The 22557-nt window shown below is 33.4% G+C and overlaps 1 protein-coding gene across 5 annotated transcripts in view; it reads right to left on the bottom strand.

Moving 5' to 3' along the window:
* Positions 1–2577: 2577 nt before the first annotated feature.
* STXBP5 (syntaxin binding protein 5) overlaps positions 2578–22557 on the bottom strand; it is a 228252-nt gene continuing 208272 nt past the window's right edge. For all 5 annotated transcript variants that reach the window (XM_062186890.1, XM_062186892.1, XM_062186893.1 and 2 more), the window contains 3 exons: positions 18375–18486; positions 8232–8452; positions 2578–6600 (listed from right to left, as the gene is read on the bottom strand). In XM_062186890.1, coding sequence (XP_062042874.1) covers positions 6559–6600; positions 8232–8452; positions 18375–18486 — 375 coding nt within the window. In that variant the 3' untranslated portion in view covers positions 2578–6558. The remainder of the gene's footprint in view (positions 6601–8231; positions 8453–18374; positions 18487–22557) is intronic.

The raw sequence follows: 22557 nt of genomic DNA, 5'->3' as shown, positions 1-22557 counted from the left end.
GAAGTAATGTTCAATATTTACAGTTTTATCGCTTCATGCCTATATTTTTCTGGAAAAACACTGAACTTTCTTCAGATGATAAATAACTCTACCAAATGATCTGTATCACTGTATAATAAATAACCTAGTAAGATATTTTCTGTTCCATATTTTAAAAAATTTAATTATCTTCTAGGTACAAAGTTATCTCTTCATAAAGCCCAAGGATTTTCCCTTGTAATACTGTCTCATAAGCACATCTTGTTAAAAGTATCAGACAATAAGATGAGACATGACTGCCACCGTGTGGAATGGGAATGCACCATGTTAATGTAAACACAGGTATATTAACATCAAATAAACCTGCAATTTAATGAGAATTACCAGATTCTTTATTCTAAAATGCAATGGGAACAATGACAAATAAGTACCCTTTGGTCTTCTCTGGATTACATTATTCTAGATCCATAAATGTGTTTCACTTTTGGTACAAGTAGCTGGACACTGCTATTGACAATATCCACTAGCAAAATGCCAATTATGGATATTATCCATAGGCTTGCTACTCACCGGATGGTCCATGGAGCAGCAGTCCCCATGTCGGATAGGCGGCTGTTTTCAGGCCTCACCACATACACTGAATCAGAGCCTGTGTTCTGACCAGATCCCCAGGTGGTCTGTGCATACACAATCAGAAGCATGCTCGCTCCCATCTCCTTTCCTCTCCAGTAACCCAGCACACGGGTAAGTGACTTTCACCATAAAATTCCAGACAGTTAAGAAAAAATATAATTGGTCTTGCTTGAATTACCTGATTAACTGATTTTCCCTTTGAATATGTGTAAATAGAAAGTCAATTATTTTCTTGGGCTGCCTTACCACTGGGTTAATTCCACACTTCAGAACAAAATTAAGGAGAATTTTTCAGAAGAAAGGGCTTGTTTAGTTTCAGGAGAGATCAGAGTATTTTATTTTGCCCAATCAGAGCCCTTCAGCATAAAGAGACATTCATATACATATATATGAACATTTTCCAGAAACACTGATTTATAATACATTTTTTAAAATACCAGCTTAAGGTATTTATTTACAAAAATATTTCATTACCTAATTTTAAACCTTTTGCTGTGATGACAGGTTTTTTTTTTTTTTTGGCTGATAAAATACAGGAATGCAAAGTAACTACAAAGTTTAACACATTTTAGTGTTTCCAATAGTGTTTTTTTTGTTTTTAATGAAACAGTACACAGAGATTTTGTTTTAAACCATATTTCAAATGCACATTCCAGCAATTACCTTTGAGATAGTTACTGGGACTGAGCAAGATTAAAAAAAAAAAAAAAAGTGCAGCAACTGAAAAAAACCTGCATGTACAGTTTAAGGTATACACAAGCTAGAACTATATACCAAGCATGCCTGCCCTGAAGTGGACAATGTTAGAAAAACTAACTCTTGTTCTTTTTTTATACTGTATTTTGGTAATGCATTCACAATGAATCAGTAGTATAACTAGAAAGCAAAACGGTTTTTTGGTTCTAACTACCATGTTGAGCAGAATTCACACCTAAATTATCACAGTACTGTTTTTATTTACACACACAAAAAATAATTAAAACATGACTTATCTTCTTTGCACCACTTTCCGCTGATATGCTGAGTTTATTTTTAATTTCTTACATTGTCTTCAGTTGAAGCAAAGTTTAGACAACGCAAAACAAACAGCCAAAGTATAAAAAAAAATCCAATTCTCAAATAAATAGAATTCCATTGCCATTAATCTATATCTATTAAATGCCTGAGTCAAATGACCTACAATAAATTAATACTGATTTATTTACATCTCATACACTATAAAATTTTAATTTAAACTATGAGCCTCACTGCAAAATACTGGCAAAACTGACATTCTTGATTTTTCTGATGTAAAGAGAAAAATAAGGGGAGCACTTACATTAAGCTCTGAACCATATAACTTAATTTGTAAATGAACTATGCCTCATAATTTAAGACTAAAGAGAGCAACGTTATAATGCTGGTAACTGGGAAGTTATTAAAATTATTTAATTAAGCTGAGAAATTATGCTAACATTTTTTCTTTAATTTTTTTGGTTGCAACAACTGTTTTCTTTCCACATAATCTTTAAAACATCTGAGGCAGTAGTAAAATCATTAATATTCACAGGAAAAGTAATCCCCATAGCACTTTACAAGAAATTGATCAGAGTGATGAAAAGTGCAATTAACAAAAGCTGTAAACAGTATCTTCACATTCACACTCAAACTAAAAAAATCAAATCTGTGGGCATAAATTTTAATCCAATATAATAAACACCCTAAAATGGAAAAGAAAAAAAAGGACATTAAAGATATAGGAGTGTTCTTTCTCAAAGTAAATGCAGATTAAAAAGTCTAGGAATATTGATCAAGTATCAAACTGATAAGGAACAAATTCTATAAACTACAAAATAAAAACCTTCATTGACAAAAATACATAAACTCTGTTTTCATTTTTGGAAATTTATTTTTAAAAAAGGTAGAAGAAAATACCTGGAAAACTATTTTAAATATATTATATATATATATATATATATCTGTATTTTAAAACAATAATTAAGGTAGACATCCAACAGCAAGTTTGTAGTTATTGAGAAAGATTGTGAAATTACTGTTGTGGGCATTCTCCCCCCAAATAAAATTAGTATTTGAAAATGCTCAATAGAGGGATTTTTTTTTAAATAACCATGGTAATGGTACTTTTCATGTTATGTGTGAATACTTTTAAATGATGTGTAATTTTTTAAAATTAACTGTATCTCGATATGAGATACCAATATTTCTTATTATAAGCATAAAACATAACTTTTTGTATGGATAATATACATACTTTTTAAGTACTTTGACTTAAACTTAACAAGTTCACCATTTTTAAAATAAAGAGTACATTTATAAAAATTTCATTTTAAAACTAAAAGTATATTTCTAGCAGTATGTATAAATATAACATGTTACTGTATGATCTTCAAACAAATCTGAAAGTGTTGTAATAATTTAAGATCAAGGACACTGAAACATATAGCAAACAATTTTACTATTTTTTAACCTTTGAAAACTATATAAAACCCTACTAAAGGTTTTTAAACTGATCAGTTTAGTTTAAGGTGTAGATAGCAGCATATTCATGATTTTGGTATGCTTTATTCACATGTATCACTTGATTTAAACTGAGCATTATGGATTAAATGATAATAAAAAGGTTTAATTATCTAAAAAAGTGCAGAAAAATTTCAAGTTTAAAGGTCAGTGCTCTTTATTTTGCAGAAATAAAATTCTAGAAGTTAAAGTGTAAAACAAATATTTGCCACAAAAAATTTACCTTTGGATACAGCTTATTCTAATGTCCTATGAGAAATGCCTTAAGCAAAACATATGGAACACAGAATGCAGAACTTAGGGTAAAACTTGAACTCTGCAGTGTCTGCTGGATTCTCCACTCTATCTTAGCTGTCTCCCAGTACTCCCCATAATTTAGAAGTAGGTAACACTTTCAGACTTGTTTAAAATACTCATATATCTATACAAATTAACTTCAGAAGGACCTCCAATCAAGAAGTTTTAAGCAAAAGAAATATTTCTTTCTTTAAAGTACTGTCCTTAAATGAATTACAATATACTTACACATAATAACAGACAAGTAGCAGCATTTTTTCATATCCATAAAAAATCAAATTAAGAAGCAATAGCTCAGTTGAGTCTATAATCATTTTTAGGAAACAACATACAACTGAAATGCAAACCAAAGGTATTAAGATGATGCAAAACTTAAAAATGGGTGCAATGCACAGAATTTCTCAGAATATAAGGTTTCAAATAATTTTCCAAGCATATATATGGATTTTTCAGGTTTTGAAAAGTGAAATGAACTGGACACACAAGAAAACCACTTCCTACTTACAAACTGCTAACAATGACTATTTCAGCGATTTTTAGAGTCAAAGACAAATGACACAAAACAATGTTGAGCATATAGAGAAAGAACATGAAAATATTCCATTTTTCTGGTATTTTCTATTTTGACATTTTATGTTTTTTGGCTAGTTTTCCTGAAATCTTGGCTTGCTGGTGACTATTACTTTTTGCATGTAAAAAGGAAAAAAAAATAGGAGATGTTATCTCTCAAATTACAATGAATTCCCTGGGTTAGTTATTTACTGCAGACTGTCTCCTATCTATAGACTTAGTCAAGTACAATTTTGAGAAGCTCATTTCCTATATTCAAAAATACTTTAAGCTTTCTAACTCTACATGAATGTCTATCCTGTTGTGCATAATTTGCAAATTAATGTGGAACAAATGAAAGAATGAAAAATATTGATTTAGGACTTTCTTATAAAATCCATCTCAGGTAAATGTATCCTCTTCTGTATTTGAAAATAATTACAAGGTTGGTTCTATTTATATACAACAGGAAAGATGACAGTAAAAATGAAGTTAATATACAAATAACATAAAACAACAACAGAAAATTAAATAATTGGAACTAATATGGCATTCTACTGAACAGGAAATCAACCAGTATATTAATTTACTTAATGTTTCTCAACTTCAAATCCATAACTGTTGATTTTATTGATGACATTCACAAAACTGTACCTTTAAAAAAGGATCTAACGCTTCCTGTGACATATCATGTAACAATTTATAAACTGCTAAATAGTCATCAGACAGCTGACATTAACTACATAGAAATATGTTACTCATTGATACTTTCTATAAATTCAACTTTTGAAAATGATTGTATCTTAAAAATATTTATTTGGGATTGATCAATTATCTCTATCAAATATATTGAGCCCCATTCCAACAATGTTTAAAGTAAGCTTTGATGTAAACTTTTGTATCCAATAGTGCACATTACAAAATGTGAACCAAAGCTTTATTAATGAAGAGTAAACAGGAAGAGATGCATGAGAGACTGTGTAAAAAGCTGAAGATGCTCTGCATATATTTTTGATGATTGTATGGAATAGAAAAACCACCTTCATGTTTCCTATCAATTTGTGCTCTGATTCTCACTTAATTAAAAATGAAAGAACGTGATTTTACACATTTTTTAAAGGATGAGAGTATTTAAATTTCATTAACAGTAATTTTAATATTTTTATTTTTCTCTTTGTAGCTTTATCAATCAATCATCTCAGATTAGCTTGCATTATGAGACTGCTTACTTGCGGATCTACCAAGTGGTTTCTTTCCTATCTAGAATCTATTCTAAGAACTAACTGTTGTCCACTGATGGTCTCAATTTTGCATTATACTGCAGTCCAGAAATAATTTAGTTATGAAAGTGTACGTATTTTCCTTTCCTTTTGGCTTTTTAAAACCTTGGAAGGATATGTACAGGTGACTTATATTTCTATAGAAAATAATTTGTAGGTCATCAGACTAGACTCTTATATAGTTATTGACAACAGATGCTTGTAATTTTCCAAGCAATAGCATGTGCACTAAGATTTAATTAGCTAATCACCTGAGTGTATTGGAAGTGTTAGCAAATAAAGGGCATTTTAAAAAGGGAGCTGAGCATTTCACTGAAATAAAGAAACAATTTTTTTAAGCAATTTTAATTAAATAATGCAAAGGGTACATTTGGTTAAACATTTATAAAAAGTCAAGCAAAATTAAAAACTTAGCCAAGTTCAACATTTCTACAAATTTAACCAATAACTATTTTGGTCAAATCCACCGTTAGCTGAATTAATGAGAACAAGGATAAGGGACATTGAATTATTCTCCTCACCACAATGGAGGTTTTTCTCACTTTCCACACTGCATAGCCACTACATGGAAACTTCCAGAATGATGAGCAATTCAGTCATGCTCTACACTTTTCTTTTCAATGAAAAGTGATTTATCACCTTGTTTTGCTTTTGACAAAATATGAACTAAACACAAGTATATATTAATGAGAATCCAAGAGTAGCCCATACACAAGTCATCTATGTGTATGTATTTATTATTTAAAGCCCACCATTCAGCTTATCTGTCTAAAGATATAATAACAAACAATTTGCTTCTTTTTCACTAATGATACTGATGGCCAGTTAGTTTAAGGGAGGGAAAGTCCAAGAAAGCTGTTTATAATACAGTCCAATGACACAAAGGTAACTATTTCAGCTTCAGGACTTCTGACTTATTGCCTCTCCCTCAAACAGGTCAAACACTGATGCCAATGGCACAACATCTTTTGGCATATGAAAGTTTAATACAGGAATGATCTAGGAATAGTCCCTGCCATGTCTCCTCAACATCCCCCTTATTTCTTCATCTGTCACTTAAGATCTGCTTTGTTTCTGAACTGTCAGCTCCTATCCGGCACACACCATGTATACCAGTTTGAGTGTGTGAACATTCCTCATTAAAGCCACATGACTGAGGTAAAACAGTGCATGATGGTGCTAGGAAAGAACGGTTTCCAGTGATGAACATCCCTTTAATGATAACTTTCCTAAATAAATTGATGGAGTAAAAAAGGAAAACTTTTTCCTTCTCACTGAAGTTGGACTTATTGGATTCTGGTTGTCAGAACTGGTACCACTTCTTATCTTTGTATTTCAACATCATCTAAAGGGAAAAAAAAGAAAAATCTGTTTTTAAACTGTCAAAACAATACTTATAACTGGTTTCATATTTTTATAAAACATTATTTACTCTGAAACATTATCGGTAGTGTTATTATAATGCTTACTTCAATCAATTTATTGAAACCAGTAACAAGTGTTCCACTTGGAGAGAAAAAAACATTATACCAAATAAGAACTAACCTAGAAGGTTCTCAAAGTTCCGAGAGATGTGACATAATTTGTTGAACTAAACTAATAACCTACAAATAAGGTCATGTTCAGTTATCTTACTGGAACTAAAAATAATCCTTAAGAAACTAGAGAATGAACGATTGGAAATTCTACTACTATTGCCATCTCAAATTTATTGGGCACGTACTTCTAGCCAGATGCTCTATGATAATCTTCCCATTTGTTTCCATCTGAGCCTTTCAACTAATTTTCTGTTAGACATCATTTTTCTCCCTATTTTGCAGATGAAGAAACTGAAGCCTCTTGGGGTTATTCAGGGTAACACAATGGTACAACTGAGACTGCAGGCCATGCAGTCAGACTCGAGAAACCATGATTGTAACCACCTCAATGTACTGCGTTCCTTTTGGTAGAAAATAAAGCCAAGTTCAAGACTGACTCTTTGCTAACTATTTAGAGTATGGATATATTCTGAAATGGACTAAAATACTATATGCCTTAGGTCTTCCGCAGTCAGATGCAAGATTATGACAACAAAAATCCTGACCCAGACTGAAAGCCACTTGTAGCTGAGGTACATGTGGCATCTCTGAATCTGATGCCCTGGACAAATATCTCCCAGATGAAGTCACCCCTTTCATGTGTTCTGTGTTTCAGCATTCTTGAGAAAAGAGATGATTTTTCTTTGAATATTTAAAAGGGAATTATATACATTATATTTTGGGTATTCAAGCAAAAAACAACTTTGATATGAAGAGATAAGAAACTCAAACTATCTGAAGGCTAGGAACTAAATGTGTGAAGTAATCTAGAGCAAAGCTTCAAAATTAAAAATCTATGTTTCACCTAAAGGCTTTTAAATTCAAATTTAAAACAGCACTTATCTGGTGAACACAGCATAGTGGTATTTTAAGGGGGCCATTTAGGGATCCCGACTTCAAGTACTTCTGACTCCACCACACTTCCAAGGTTTATCAAGATTAACTCACTGCATAATGCATTTTGTTGCCCCTCCATATGAACTGGTCTACAACATAGATTTAGTATGGTTTATCTGAATAAAAATCTTTGCCAATTTTAGTTATTTAGATCTACTTGGGAGAAATCAAGGAGGCAGATTATTTCCCTCTCTCTGACAAGGTGGCAGTAGACTGAGTCATCAAGGAAAATTAGCATTGCTACTATGTTCTCTGAGAAATAATTGCAAAACTGCTGATTCTGCTTACAAAGAGCATAAAGATGAGGTTTCCTCAAAATCTGTAAACATCAGTAAGAGACATATTCTTGTAATGGTTCCCTCTGGTGGCAAAAATCAGGAATTCACAATTATACAAGCATACATGAAAATTCATACATGTACAAATACAGCAACTCTGAAAATACTTTTCATGCTTTCTTTTCCTAGGGTGTTTTTGTTGTTTAAATACCTGATAGGCATACCTCATGAGCATGTTTAGAAAACGAATCTGCACTTGATAACATAGCTGCAGTTCTTTCTTCTAAGTCGCCAAGTTTCTGCCCTCTCTCATCTAGTGCCAGCCTGGCTCGTGCTAGTTCACCAACAACTCCCGAAGCAGCTCCTTTCACACCTTCAATTCCACCGGGGCCAGGGATATGCTGGGCAAGACTCCTGGAAGCCTTTCCCGAGGATGACTCTCCAACTGAATGGGTTTTAAAAATACCAGTACATGGTATCATTAAAATACGATCTTTAACATTCATCAAAAATACAACTGAATTACTTATACTTTTCAATTTATAACATATATTTTTCTTTTGTTATGATGATTTAGAAAATCTGGTACTTTTTTCTAACAGGTACAAACACGATTTACAGGAATAAATATTCTACTCTATACTAGTGCAAACAGCTGGACTTGTATAAAACATGGTGTGGGCCGGCACCGCGGCTCACTAGGCTAATCCTCTGCCTTGCGGCGCCAGCACACCGGGTTCTAGTCCCGGTCGGGGCACCGATCCTGTCCCGGTTGCCCCTCTTCCAGGCCAGCTCTCTGCTGTGGCCAGGGAGTGCAGTGGAGGATGGCCCAAGTCCTTGGGCCCTGCACCCCATGGGAAACCAGGATAAGCACCTGGCTCCTGCCATCGGATCAGCGCGGTGCACCGGTCGCAGCGCGCCTACCACGGCGGCCATTGGAGGGTGAACCAACGGCAAAAGGAAGACCTTTTTCTCTGTCTCTCTCTCACTGTCCACTCTGCCTGTCAAAACAAACAAACAAACAAACAAACAAAAAAGTAAAAAAAAAACCATGGTGTGGCAATTATTTATTGAAATGAATAATAGGCATACTGATACCAATTTATATAACAGCAAAAACTGCTCTTAGTTGTAAAAAATGTAAATTAACTTAAAAGACATTGAATCAAAATATATAAAGTTAATATAGAAATGATTTATTTACTTCAACAATTTTTACTTAAAAAATACTATGCTTAGGCTGAAAAGAAAAATGAAGACTTCAGTATTCTATTTAGTTTCTAAAATTTGTAGATTATGCTGCATACTTTTCTTTTCCTCCATTTCACATTGTGACTTAACAAAAAGACCAGATTTCCCTTTCAAAAGATCTTAGAAGTGCACTATTTCTTTACCATTTGTAATCCAGACCCTATGACTCACACCTACATCACTGTAAGTCTTAAATCTTTTAAGGGGTGGTCTCAGATTCCCTCTTCCTTCAGCTTAAATTTCTTTGAAAACAACATATATATTTCATATATCTTAAAATTTGGCTCTGTAAGGATAACAATTCAGTGATTGTAAGTTTATTCACAAGGCTGTGCAACCATTGGCACTATATAATTCCAGGCTATTTTATCACTTCTAAAGAAAACCCATGCCTGTTAGTCCTTGGCAATGATTAACCTACTTGCTATCTCTATAATTTTGCCTATTTTCAACATTTCTTACAAAAGAATTCATAAAATATATAGCCTTTAATGGCTAGCTTCTTCCACGGTATAGTTTTGTCAAGGTTCATGCATATTGCAATATATGTAGTAAGTACTTTATTACTGTTATGGCTGTGTAATTTATCATTTATAGATAAGCCACAACTGCTTGTCCAGTCATCAGCTGATGGGCATTTGAGTTGTTTCTACTTTTTGACTATTCTTCATGCTACCACAAACATTAGCGCAAATTTTCATGTTAACATCCACTTTCATTTCTCTTGGGCATTTGCCTGGGGATGGACTTTCTGGATCACAGCATAACTTCTTGAGGAACAGTCTGTTTTCCAAAAAGGTTGCACAATTTTACATCCCTGTGAGCACTGTATGAGGGTTCGAATTTCTCCGTATTCTCACCAACATTTGTTATTGTGTGTCCTTCTGATTACATCCATCCTAGTAAGTGTGAAGTGGTATCTCACTGTCATATTGTTTTCCATTTCCCCAGTGAAGAATGCTGTTGAGCACTTTTTCATATGTTCATTGTCATTTGTATACTTTCCTTGGAGAAATACCTATTCAAACACTGCCCATTATTAAATTTGGCTATTTGTCTTTCTTATTATTTAAAGATTTATTTATATATTTATTTAAAAGCAAAGTTAAATAGAGGAGGGAGGGAAAGAAGATGTGGGGGAGGGGAGAGAAAGACAAAAAGATTGAATTGATCTTCTATTGGCTGGTTCACTTCATAAATGGCTACAACTACTGGGGCTGAGCCAGGCCAAAGCCAGGAGACTGGAACTCTACCCTGATCTCCTATAAGGGTGGTAGGGGCCCAAGTATTTGGGCCACCTTTCACTGCTTTTCCTGGTACATTGGCAGGGAGCTGGATTGGAAGTGGAGCAGCCGGGGCTCAGATAGGCACTCATAGAGGATGTGGTGTTGCAGTCAGTGACTTAACCCACTGTGCCACAATGTAGGCCCCTATCTGTCTTTATTATTGAGTCATGAGAGTTCTTTATATATTTTAGTAGACTTCATCAGATATCATTTATTCCTTTTTATTAGTCCATTTTTTGATTTCTTTACTTCTTGATAGTGTTCTTTCAAGTTTAAGTTTTTAGTTTTGGCAAATTTCAATTTATCTATTATTTTTCTTTCGTTACTTCTGATTTAGCTGTCGTACCTGATAAACCACTACCCAATCCCATGTCACAAAGATTTGTATCTATGTTTTTTTCTAGGGACTTCACATTTTCAGATCTCACATTGAGGGCTGTGATCATTTTGTGTGTGTATGCGTGTGTGTGTGTGCGTGGTATAAAGTTGGGGCTCAACTTCATTTTCCTTGCCTAAAAATATCCATTTGTACAATGTCATTTCTAGAAAACACAATTCTTTCACCATTGACTTCTCTTGGCATCCTTGTTATTAGATCAATTGACCATAAATTTTATGGGCTTATTTCTGGACTCTTAATAATTATTCCACTAATTTATATGTCTGCTTTATGCTAGTACCACACTGTCTTGGTGACTACATGTTTTGTTATAAGGTTTGAAATTGGAAAAGGTGAGTCCTTCAGCTTTGTTCTAGGCAATATTTTGGATTCCTTGCATTTCATATGAATCTTGGGAACAGTCTGTTGCTTTCTGCAAAAGAAAAAACTAGTTGAGACTTTGCTTGACATTAAATATGGAGATCAATCTAGAGAATATCTATTTACAATATTAAATCTTCCAATCCATAAATGTGAGATGCTGGCCCATTTATTTAGGCATTGATTTATTTAAATAATATTTTGAGTTTTTATTGTACATATATATTCCTTTTAAGTTTACTTTCTAAAAAGCTTTATCATAATGGATACTAAATTTTAACATGTCTTTATTGCATGTTTTTGCATGGTCATAAAATTTTCTCCTTAATCTGTTAATGTGGTAAATTATGACTGATTTTTTTTTAAGTGATAAGCCAACTTTGAGCTTCTGGTCCAAATAAAACTTTTTAAAAATTATCCTATTACATAAAATCTGGTCTAATATATTAATATTCCATTTCAGATCTTGTGTCTATATTCGAGGGATATAGCCTTTGCTTTTTGCTCATACTATTTTGATTTTTAGTATTAAGATTGTATTAATTTTATGAAGTGTACTGATGAGTGTAACTTCTGTTTTCTAAAAGATTTTCTGTGGGAGTAGAATTATCATTCTCCCTAAATATTTGGTAGAAAGTATTAAAGTATGATTTGCACTAGAAGTTTACTTGTGGAGAATTTTCACACAATAGCTCAGAGTTACAGTACTATTTTGATTTTTAAATATTTTATTTGTACCTATTTATGGGTATATTATGATAACTCAATGCATATATACATTGTGCAATATAAAAAATCTGGGCAATTAGAATTTCCATATCCTTAAGCACAGCATTTCTTTGTGTTGGGGACGTTCATACTCATCTCTTCTGGCTTTTTATAACATAAGTTATAAATTGTTAAAACTACTGTCACCTTACTGTGCTGCAAAACACTAGCACTTTATTGTTCCTTTTGTCCATTTTGGTAAGTTATGTATTTGTTGGAATTCATTTCATGAAAATTTCCAAAAAATTGACTGAAAAGTATATTCTCTTATTTATAAGAATAATAGTGGTAATTTTTAGCACTATCCTATTTTTTTTTTGTTCCTGATAGTGTTTCTGTGTCTCTTTTTTCTTGATCTGTTCAACAGAGATTTATCAGTTTTATTAGAATTTTACTATATTTTAGAAATCAATGTCCTTACTTTTTAATTTTTTTTAATGTTTAAAATTTGAGAGAGAGAGAGGACATAGTGAGATAGACAGTGCCTATGCACTGGCTTACATTCCAAATGTCAGAAATTGCTGGAGGTGGTCCCAGATTGAAGCCAAGAACTTATTTCAGGTCTACCACATTGATGTTAGGAACCCAGCTACTTGAACAATCATTGCTGCCTCCCAGGGTCTGCATTAGCAGACAGCTGGGGTGAGGAGTTAGAGGCACAGTGATGTGGGACAGAGGCCTCTTACTGTTGGGCGAAATGTCAGTTACTAGACTTTAGAAAAACATGAACAAAACCTTTTGATTTCACAAGACATAAAAAAATTTAGTAGTACAAACAGTTCCCACATACCCTACACCCAGCTTCTTCTATTATTAACATTATAGATATTTTTGTCAAAATCACTGAGCCACACCATGCTTCCCCTATAATTAACATCTAATATCTAAGTCAAAATTAATGAACCATATCTAACTTCACTATTTTTAAAACTCCCTCTATCCCTCTCACTCCTCCCAGCCTCTAGTAATCAACATTTTAGGTTCAGATTGATTTTTGTTTTTTTGTTTGCTTGTCTTTCTGTGTATGGTTTATTTCACTAAACATGGTGTACTCCAGTTTCATTAACTTTGCTGCAAATGATGAGATCTCATTCTTTATTGCTGAATAACATTGCATTGTGTGTTTGTTTCTGTGTATCTTTCATTTTCCTTATGCATTAATTTGATGAGAGATGTGTTGGTTGATTGGTTATCTTGGCTACTGTGAACAGTGCTAAAATAAACATGGTGGAGAAGGTATCTTGTTGATATATGATATATCTTTTGGGTATATACCCAGTAGTAGGATTGCTGGATCACATGGCTGTTCTATTTCTTGAAATCTCTTGTTGACCATATTGACTGTGCTAACTTTCACTCCCACGAACAGTGTGTAACAGCTCCTCTTATCCATATTCTCCTCAGCATCTCTTACTCTCTTTTTGATAAGTCGTTTTACAGAGGTAAGGTGATAGCTCAGTGTGGCTCTGATGACTAGTGATGTTGAGCATAATTTTAAATTTTTATGGACATTTATTTGATCTTTTGAGAACTGCTTATTTTTAAAAGGATTGTGTTTTGTTGTTGAGTTTTTCGAGTTCAAGACAGAGATGATGAAAGGATATTAATCCTTTGTCTGACAAGCAGCTTGCAAATATTTTCTCCCATTCTATTTATGTATCTTCACTCTATTGATTGCTACCTTTGCTGAACAGAAGCTTCTGAGTTTGATACACTACCTTTTGTTTAGTTTTGCTTTGGGAATATTTTTTCCTAACTTTTTTTTAAAGATTATGTTTTTTGAGATAGGACAGGAAGAAAGGGAGGAGGAGAGGAGGAAGAAGAGGGGGAAGAGAAGGAGACAGAGGTTGGGAAGGGAGAAAGATATTGATCTTCCACCTGCTGGTTCACTCCTCCAATGGCTGCAATGGGCAGGGTTGGGCCAGGCCAAAGCCAGGAGCTGGGATCTCCATCCAGTGTGTCGCAGGGGCCCAAGTACATGAGCTATCATCAGCTGTTTTCTCTAGCATATTAGCAGTGATGTGGATGTGAAGAGCAACAGGGACTCAAACTGGCACTCCGATATGGGGGATGCCATCACCATTAGTGGCAGTTTACCTTTGGGGTCTTTTTCCAAGAAATCATTGCCTTCACCAGTGTCTTGAAATGTTTCTCCTATTTTCTTCTAGGGATTTAATATTTTCAGGTCTTACATTTAGGTCTTTTCACCCATCATGAGTTGATTTTTATATATAGTAAGAGGTAGGAATCTAATTTCATTCTTCTACATATGTATGTCCAGTTTTGCCAGTACCATTTAATGAAAAGACTATACCTTCTCAATATATGTTTTTGGCTCCTTTCTCAAAAATCAGTTGGCTTTATGGATGTGGGTTAATTTCTAGGCTTTCTATTTTGTTTTAATGTTCAATGTGTCAGGTTTCATGCCAGTATCTTGCTGTTTGAATTGTAGTAAGCTCTGACATCAAGTATTGGAATGCCTCCAGGTTCACTCCTCTCCCTCCTCCATCACTTTGGCTATTCTGGGTCTTTTGTGAGTCCATATGAATTTTAGGATTTTTTTTTCTAATTTGCTAAGAATGTCATTGGTATTTTGATAGTTTTCCATGAATCTGTAGAAGGCTTTAGTAGTATGGATAGTTTAATGATACTTATCCTTCTAATCCATGAACAAGGGATACCTTTTCATTTTTCATGTCATCACTTGATGACTTCTTTCATCAGTGTTTTATATTTTCATTGTACTAATCTTTCACTTCTTCGGTTAAATTTATTCCCAAATATTTAAGCTTTTTGTAGCTGTTGTGAGTAGGATTTCTTTCTTGATGTCTCTTTCAGCAAGATTGTTAATGGTTTATAAAAATGCTGGTTTTTTATGTTTATTTTGTTTCCTGCAACTTCCCTGAATTGGCTTATCAGTGCTAAGAGCTTTATGGTGGAATGCCTAGATTTTTACACGTACAAAATCATGTCATTTGCAAACAGGGATATTTTTACTTCCTGTTTTCCAATTCTGATGCCCTTTATTTCTCTTCCCTAATTGCTCTTGCTAATACTTCTTTTTAATTTTTTTTTTTTTGACAGAGTTAGACAGTGAGAGAGACAGGCAGAGAAAAAGGCCTTCCTTCCATTGGTTCACTCCCCAAATGGCTGCTATGGCTGGCGTGCTGTGCCGATCCAAAGCCAGGAGCCAGGTGCTACCTCCTGGTTTCCCATGCGGGTGCAGGGCCCTAATACTATATAGAATATGAATGATGAAAGTAGTAGACATCTTTGTTCCAGACGTGAAAAGCGGAAAACATTTCCCCATTCAGTAGGTTATTGGTTGTGGGTTTGTCATATATTAGCCTTTATCATTTTGAGGTATATTCCCTCTATACCTAATTTCTTTAGAGTTTTTGTTTTTAAATCACGAAAGGCTGTTGAATCATATCAAATGCTTTTGATGCATCTACTGAGATGATCATATGTTTTTTTTTCTGTTAATGTGATTTATGGTATTAATAGGTATATGAATGTTGTACCTCATTTGTGTTTTGGGGTAAAACCCACTTGATTGTGATGTATGATCTTGTTGATGCAGTGTGGGATTCGGTTTGCTACTATTTTGTTTGAGAATTTCTGCACCTATGTCCATTATGGATACTGGTCTGTAGTTTCCTTTTTGTGTTGTACCTTTGTTTGGTTTTAGTATCAGTAATGATGGCCTCATAAGAATAGTTTGGCAGAGTTCCACACTTTTCAATATATTAGAATGATTTTAAAAGTACTGGAGTTAGTTATTCTTTAAGTGTTTTGTAGAATTTAGTTGGAGAGTCATCAGGTCCTGGACTATCTTTGATGGGAGACTTTCAATTACTGCTTCAATCTTGTCACTTGTTATGGGTCTATTTAGATTTTCTGTATTTTTTGATTAACTTTGGTAGGCTGTAGGTATGCAAGAATTTATCCACCTCTTCAAGATTTTCCAATTTGTTAGCAAATTGTTTTTTACAGTCTTTTATGATCCTTTTAATTTCTGTGATATCAGTTGTAATGTTTCTTTTCTTTTCTTTCCTCCCTCCCCCTCCCCTCCCCTCCCCCTCTTTCCTTCTCTTCTCTTTTCTTTTTTTGACAGGCAGAGTTAGACAGTGAGAGAGAGAAAGGCAGAGAGAAAGGTCTTCCTTCCATTGGTACACCCCCCAAATGGCCACTACGGCCAGCACGCTGCACCGATCCAAAGCCAGGAGTCAGGTGCTTCCTCCTGGTCTCCCATATGGGTGCAGGGCCCAAGTGCTTAGGCCATCCTCCACTGCCCTCCCGGGCCACAGCAGAGAGCTGGACTGGAAGAGGAGCAACCTGTGTCTAATTTTCAGTTAAGTGTTTTCATTAAGCTGTTAATTTTGGTTTCTTAAGCTTTCAGTCCAAGAATTTCAACTGATTTTTCCACATCTACTGTACTGGCTTTTGTAGTTTTCAGTTACCTGAAAAAATGTTCAGGTATGGTACCTCTTAAATGCAACACAGATTGAGCATTACTAACCTGAAAATGTGAAACTCTAAAATATTCCCAAATCTCTAACTTTTGAGCACGATAATCTGAAAATCTGAAATCTAAAATGCCCTGGATTTTGAAGCATTTCAGATTTTGGAGTAGGGATGCTTCTCTGGAAGTCTGCAAATTTTGTACAAGGGAGACCCAAAATGTAAAAAAAAAATATTGTGTAGTCTAACAATCCTAATATTGAAGTGCCTATTCTGCTTCTGCTTTTTCTACTTTTTTGATCATGGCAATGATTCCTAGTGTTTCTGATTATTTGTGACTATATGAGTACTTCTGAAAAATTATGTGTAGAAATAATTTGAGGACTTGGAGTATGTTGTTTTCTTTCAGAGTTTTTTTTTTTTTTTTTTTCCATTTGCTTCTGCCAGGTGCTTGGGATTTTAAAATTTTTAATTAATATTGAAGGTTTTCTTGGCCACTCAGATATTCTGAAGCTGAGCTGGAAGTGTGTATGTATATGAAGGCTGATTCATTTCCATTCACTCTTACTCTTTTAAAAAATTTTTATTAGTATAAAGTGAACAGAGTTCATGTATTTCAAAGATACAATTCTAAGAAGATAATCATACTTCCCTCCCTCTCACCCTCAATCCCTTCTCCTTCCTTTCAAGTTTATTTAATAACATAATTTCTATTTTTTATAATCATAGGCTCATGTACTACTAACCATAATATTCAACAAGTAAAATGTATAAAGACCACTGTTCCACAGGAATATAGGCCCCTATGTCTTTAACTGCAGACTGCTGGAGAAAAAGGGAGTTATTTCAGGGTCTCAACCCTTGCCAGGCCTGGAAGCCCATCTTTCTAGCTCTAGTACATTACAGTACCTCAGCCTTCTTCTCTGGATTAAAGCACTACAGGGAAGAAGTGGCCCTAGGTTACCTACATCGCTAATCTGGACTCCCATCCTTTTTCATGGATATTGTCCTCCCTGAAAGTTCTGTAACAATTTATTAATTCTTTGATGTTTGTAATAATTTTGAAGATATATATTTTGAGTCTTGAATATATGTGTTTCCTTAATAAGAATGTCATTTCAAGTTTTCAGTTCCTATTGACTTGAAGAACAATCTTAATTTTTTAAAACTATATTAAAACTATGGGCCAATTATCTGATTAAGGTTTTAAAATGAAACTGCATTGAACTTTACTTCTATTTAATGTTACAGTTTTTCTAATTAGTCAATGAAATTTAAAATGAAAATTCTAAAATATTTCAGCAAAAAGGAAAAAAGAATTCAAGGACAGATGACAGCTCTCAGTTGAGAAAGGTCATTCACTGATTCATTAGTTCATTCAAGGAGACCAGGTGGCTTTTTGTGTCAATTATATGGAAGGCAATGTATGAACCACATTTTTTATTTTACATAACTTTCAAGTGAAATGAGAATAGTTTGGGAGGGTTTGTTGAGAAATTAAATCTTTAGGTAAATAATCTGAAGTTAAGGTCATCAACTTAATGCAATCATAGGATTAAAATAATAATGATGATCACATTTAATGAAAACAATGAAAATATTTTCTAAATTATTTATTTAAACTGTGACTATTCTTTTAAGCTGTTGGTTTCAGTTACCTAAGTAGTTCCCTGGTTTGGAATAGAAGAACAGAAACTAATTTTATATATTTTGATAAACATGAATCATTTTTGTGACAGAGGAGAAAATATAAGTTACATGTAATGAAAATATGTATGGCTTGAATGTTTCTGTTTTATATATATATATATTATTCCAAATTAAATAAATCAACTTACATAGTTCTTCTCTATCAAGAGATTGTGCACCACCTCCAAATAAGCCTTTAAAGAATCCCCTGTTTGGTGCTTCAGGAGTTTCTACAGGAGTGAAGAGTTCCCCCAACATTTCCTTTAAAATCAAAACAAATTGTAATTGTTAAAAGTTTCAGGGAAACTAAACTATAACTTACAAAATCATCATTGTAAACTCTTTACACTTATAACATGACCTGTTTTCACAATTAAAGAGCACAAAATTATCAGAGCTAGTACATACTTATTAAAACAGTTTCTAAGAATAAATTCACTAAGACTAATTTGCTGCTTACTCTATTTGCTAAGTTATTTTCTTTCTTTTCATGAGAAGATGATATTTCTGTTTAGACTGTAAGGAGATTCTTCTAATCTTTAAGGCAAAATTTTCACATACCTCTACTCAAGAATTGACAACTGGATTAATAATAAGGCCTTTTTACATTAGAAAGAAAATTTTCCAGTAGCAAATCTAAAAGTCCAGTGTAATAATTATGATACCTAGTAATGGGATTATAACCTTTAGCTAATAAGAAAATTAGTAATTTAGATGCACCAATTTCCTTTTTCATAAACATGGAAGAGGAGTATAAGTATGTCAGTGTTCACTGGGGATTTCAGAAATTGGGCAGAAAGATGGGCAGGCTTCCATCTATACTGTCAGGTGTTTCTGAAATTATTGTCAATATTTTTCAGACTACAAAAATGGTAGAGGAAGTCAGGAAAGAAGACAGATGGCTTTTGTGTTTTTGATTTTGTTGATAATACATAAAGAAGTAAGAAGAGTTTCTATTAGAGAAAGATGCTAGCAACATTATTTGCAAGGCAACCTTGAGAAACTATAGAAATAAATTAAAATTACATTGAGGCTTTGGGACTGCATTTCTGCTCATTAAAAAGAAGTAAGGTCATGTGTGCTAATGGTTCCAGGTCTGCTGTACTCTGGTATTATACTATTATAGTTGGAGGGACAGTATATAATTTTCAGGCTTTCTTCCTTAGGGCTGGGCTAATAAAGTTAAGAAAGGATGTCCAAAGTTTTTATTTTTAGATATATTCACATTAGTGTTGTCTCTTCAGCTAGATGAGGAGATAATTATTAATAATAGGAGTTTCATTTATAATACTGAAGTGGATGAAAGCGCCTGCATTCCTATTTTCTTTTACTCTGGATTTCTATGGAGTGAACATGGAATGAAAATTTTCTGGGGCTGGCATTGTGGCATAGCAGCTAAAGCTGTTGCCTGCAATGCCGGCATCCCCTATGAGTGCCGGTTAGATTCCTGGCTGCTCCACTTCCCATCCACCTCCCTGCTAATGTGCCTGGAAAAGCAGCAGGAGATGTTCCAAGTGCTTGGCCTCTGTACCCATGTGGGAGACCAGGAAGAAGCTCCTGGCTCCTGGCTGTCGATTGGTCTAGCTCTGGCCATTGCAGCCATTTGGGGAGATGGAAGATTACTCTCTCTGTCTCTTGTTCTCTCTCTCTCTGTAACTCTTTCAAATAAATAAATAAATAAATAAATATTATGTTTAAAAAGAAAATTTCCTGAACTCAATAAGTGATGTTAAAACATACCTAGGAACATACCAATATCAATTATTATTTGCAATTTACAGTGGGCTCAATAGCATAGGTAATTTTAGGCATATTTCTAGTATTTTAAAAACTGGATATTACAGTTCCTGATTTAATTCGTTATCTATTAGATTAATAACAATAACAGTAATAATAGTGGCAACCCAGCTACCACGGGAGAGTCTTTTATGCTAAATCAAGCTAGTAATAGACTATATAAATGGTGATAGTATAAAAATGTTTTTTATTTCTCTAATTTAACATTGTGGTTTACATTTCTTCATTTATCTGACATTTAAAAAGCTTACAATGTTATAATGCTAAAGTAAGAAATGAAAAAAAAAAAAAAGCAGACTAGGGTCAGTGTTGCAGATCAGCAGGTTAAGCCACCACTTGCAATGCTGACATTCCATAATTTGAGTGCTGGGTACAGTCCCAGCCTCTCCACTTCAAATCCAGCTTCCTGCAAATGCACCTGGGAAAGCAGGGAAAGATGTTCCAAGTACGTGGGCCCCTGCCACCCATACAGGAGACTAGATGGAGCTCTGGACTCCTGGTTTTGATCTTGGCCCATCCCTGCCTGTTGCAGCCATTTGGGGAATGAACCAGCTGACAAATGATGTCTGTCTCTACCTTTCAAATGAGTAAAAAATTAAAAAAAAAAATAGAGAATATAAAGAGTGACTATAGAACGTAGTAGGATGTGTATAAACTTTGGGAGTAGATGGACCTGGGTGTTTTCAGCTCTGCCTTTTATTTACAAAGCAATCTTAGGCAAATCAGTGTCTCAGAGATTTTAAAAAAAGGAGGTAATGTTATCTGGTTCTGAGGAATATTATTAGTATTAAAAATAATAAACATGTAAGTGCCAAGAGCAGATGTCAATGATATATGCACAAAAAAAGAAAATATCCTTTAGCAAATTAGAAAATACACATCATTTAACAATAAATTAACATTATGAACAGATTTAAAAGAAATTAAAAATAAATGTTTCCTAGTTTAGTTAAATTACAGTTATAGTAACAGGATTCAGAAAAAACATTAAATGATATCTATAGGTATTTTTCACTCAAATTTAAAACAAGGATTTAAACTGTGATGAAATTAACTATTTAGAATGCTTAATGTTAATGACTAGTAAATGTTGATAAAATCTAAAATAAGTTTTTATTTTCTGTAATACTTCTCAATATCTATTCATAGTAAACTTCATGTCTCAAACTATATCTAGGACCATGTAAGCAACCTAAAATATAAATGTACAGAAACAAACATACAAGTGGTCTCCAAAACACTCATGAAAAATGTGTTTTATTAAAAATCTATTCATGGGATTCAAAATTTTGGGGGTACCAAAATGAACTCATACTAACTTGTTGTAACATGTTGAAACAGGACCTAGTATTTCATCTTTGAATTCCATTTTCCATGAACTTTTTGAGGTCCTCTTTTACTTGTCTGATTTTAGATTTCTACATCTTATTTATCGTGTGTGTAAGCTAATAAGCTTACATGAAAAAATATAGGATGAGTTTCATGAATGAGTCAATAATTACCATTTTAACTTTTTATATTACATTGAATAGTCATTGATTCTAGTAACTTTAACTTTTTTTTTATGTCTTCATGAATTTATTAGGCACAAATTGCTAACAAAAATAAATACATAAATGGAGCATGGAAACAGCTACCCAAACATACTCGTTTAAAATTATTTAGTAAGAATGATCTATTGCATCCTACATTCTAAAGCCATTGATCTAAAAATTCCATATCCCACTGCCAGGAAGTAAAATAAGAAATGTGACAATCATGTGTTCTGAGATTGCCACAGAGAAAACTCAGGGTCCACAGTAACTTTAACTTAAAAAGCCTATGTTGTAAGAATTATCACTGAGTCTGAAAAAAAATCTCCAAGATAAGCACAGCAATAATTTTCATACTGAATGTATAATATAGCTAAATAATCCAACTACCATTAATTTTATTTTTTACAGTAAGCATTTGGAACTTCACTTATAATCTTGAAGTACTGAGCAAAGATAATTAACTTAATTGTTTAAACTATATGAATTCGTTATTTATTTTCAATAAAATAGAATCATTTAAAATAGTCCATTTGAAAAAATAATGTATTATAAATTTTTCTTCATATTTTTACTATAAATTATGGTCAGAATAATGCTGTCTGAAAAAATTATGTCAACCCATAAGACATACACTTGACTAACTGCCTCTCAACAGTAATAAAAAGTCCTGAATCCATTTTTTTAAACAGCTTTATTGAAATAAAATTGATAAACAAAAACTGTACATACAATTTGGTAAGTTTTGCCATATGCATGTACTCACAAAACCATTGCCACAATCAAGATTGTGAACATATTCATCACTTGCAAGTTTCCTTGTGCTGCTTGGTAAAAAAAAACAAAAAACAAAAACAAACAAACTTCTTTCACTCCTCTACCCAGTATCTCTAAGTAACTGCTAATCTGCTTTCACTATAGATTAATTTGGATTTTGAATTTTATATAAATGAAACTACATAATATGTACACATTTTGTTTGTGTTCTTTTACTTTGCATAGT

Source organism: Lepus europaeus, chromosome 3 (genome assembly GCF_033115175.1).
Source record: "Lepus europaeus isolate LE1 chromosome 3, mLepTim1.pri, whole genome shotgun sequence".
Taxonomy (NCBI): domain Eukaryota; kingdom Metazoa; phylum Chordata; class Mammalia; order Lagomorpha; family Leporidae; genus Lepus; species Lepus europaeus.
The sequence above is the reverse complement of the archived record's forward strand: the minus strand, read 5'-3'. Positions and strand labels throughout refer to the sequence as shown.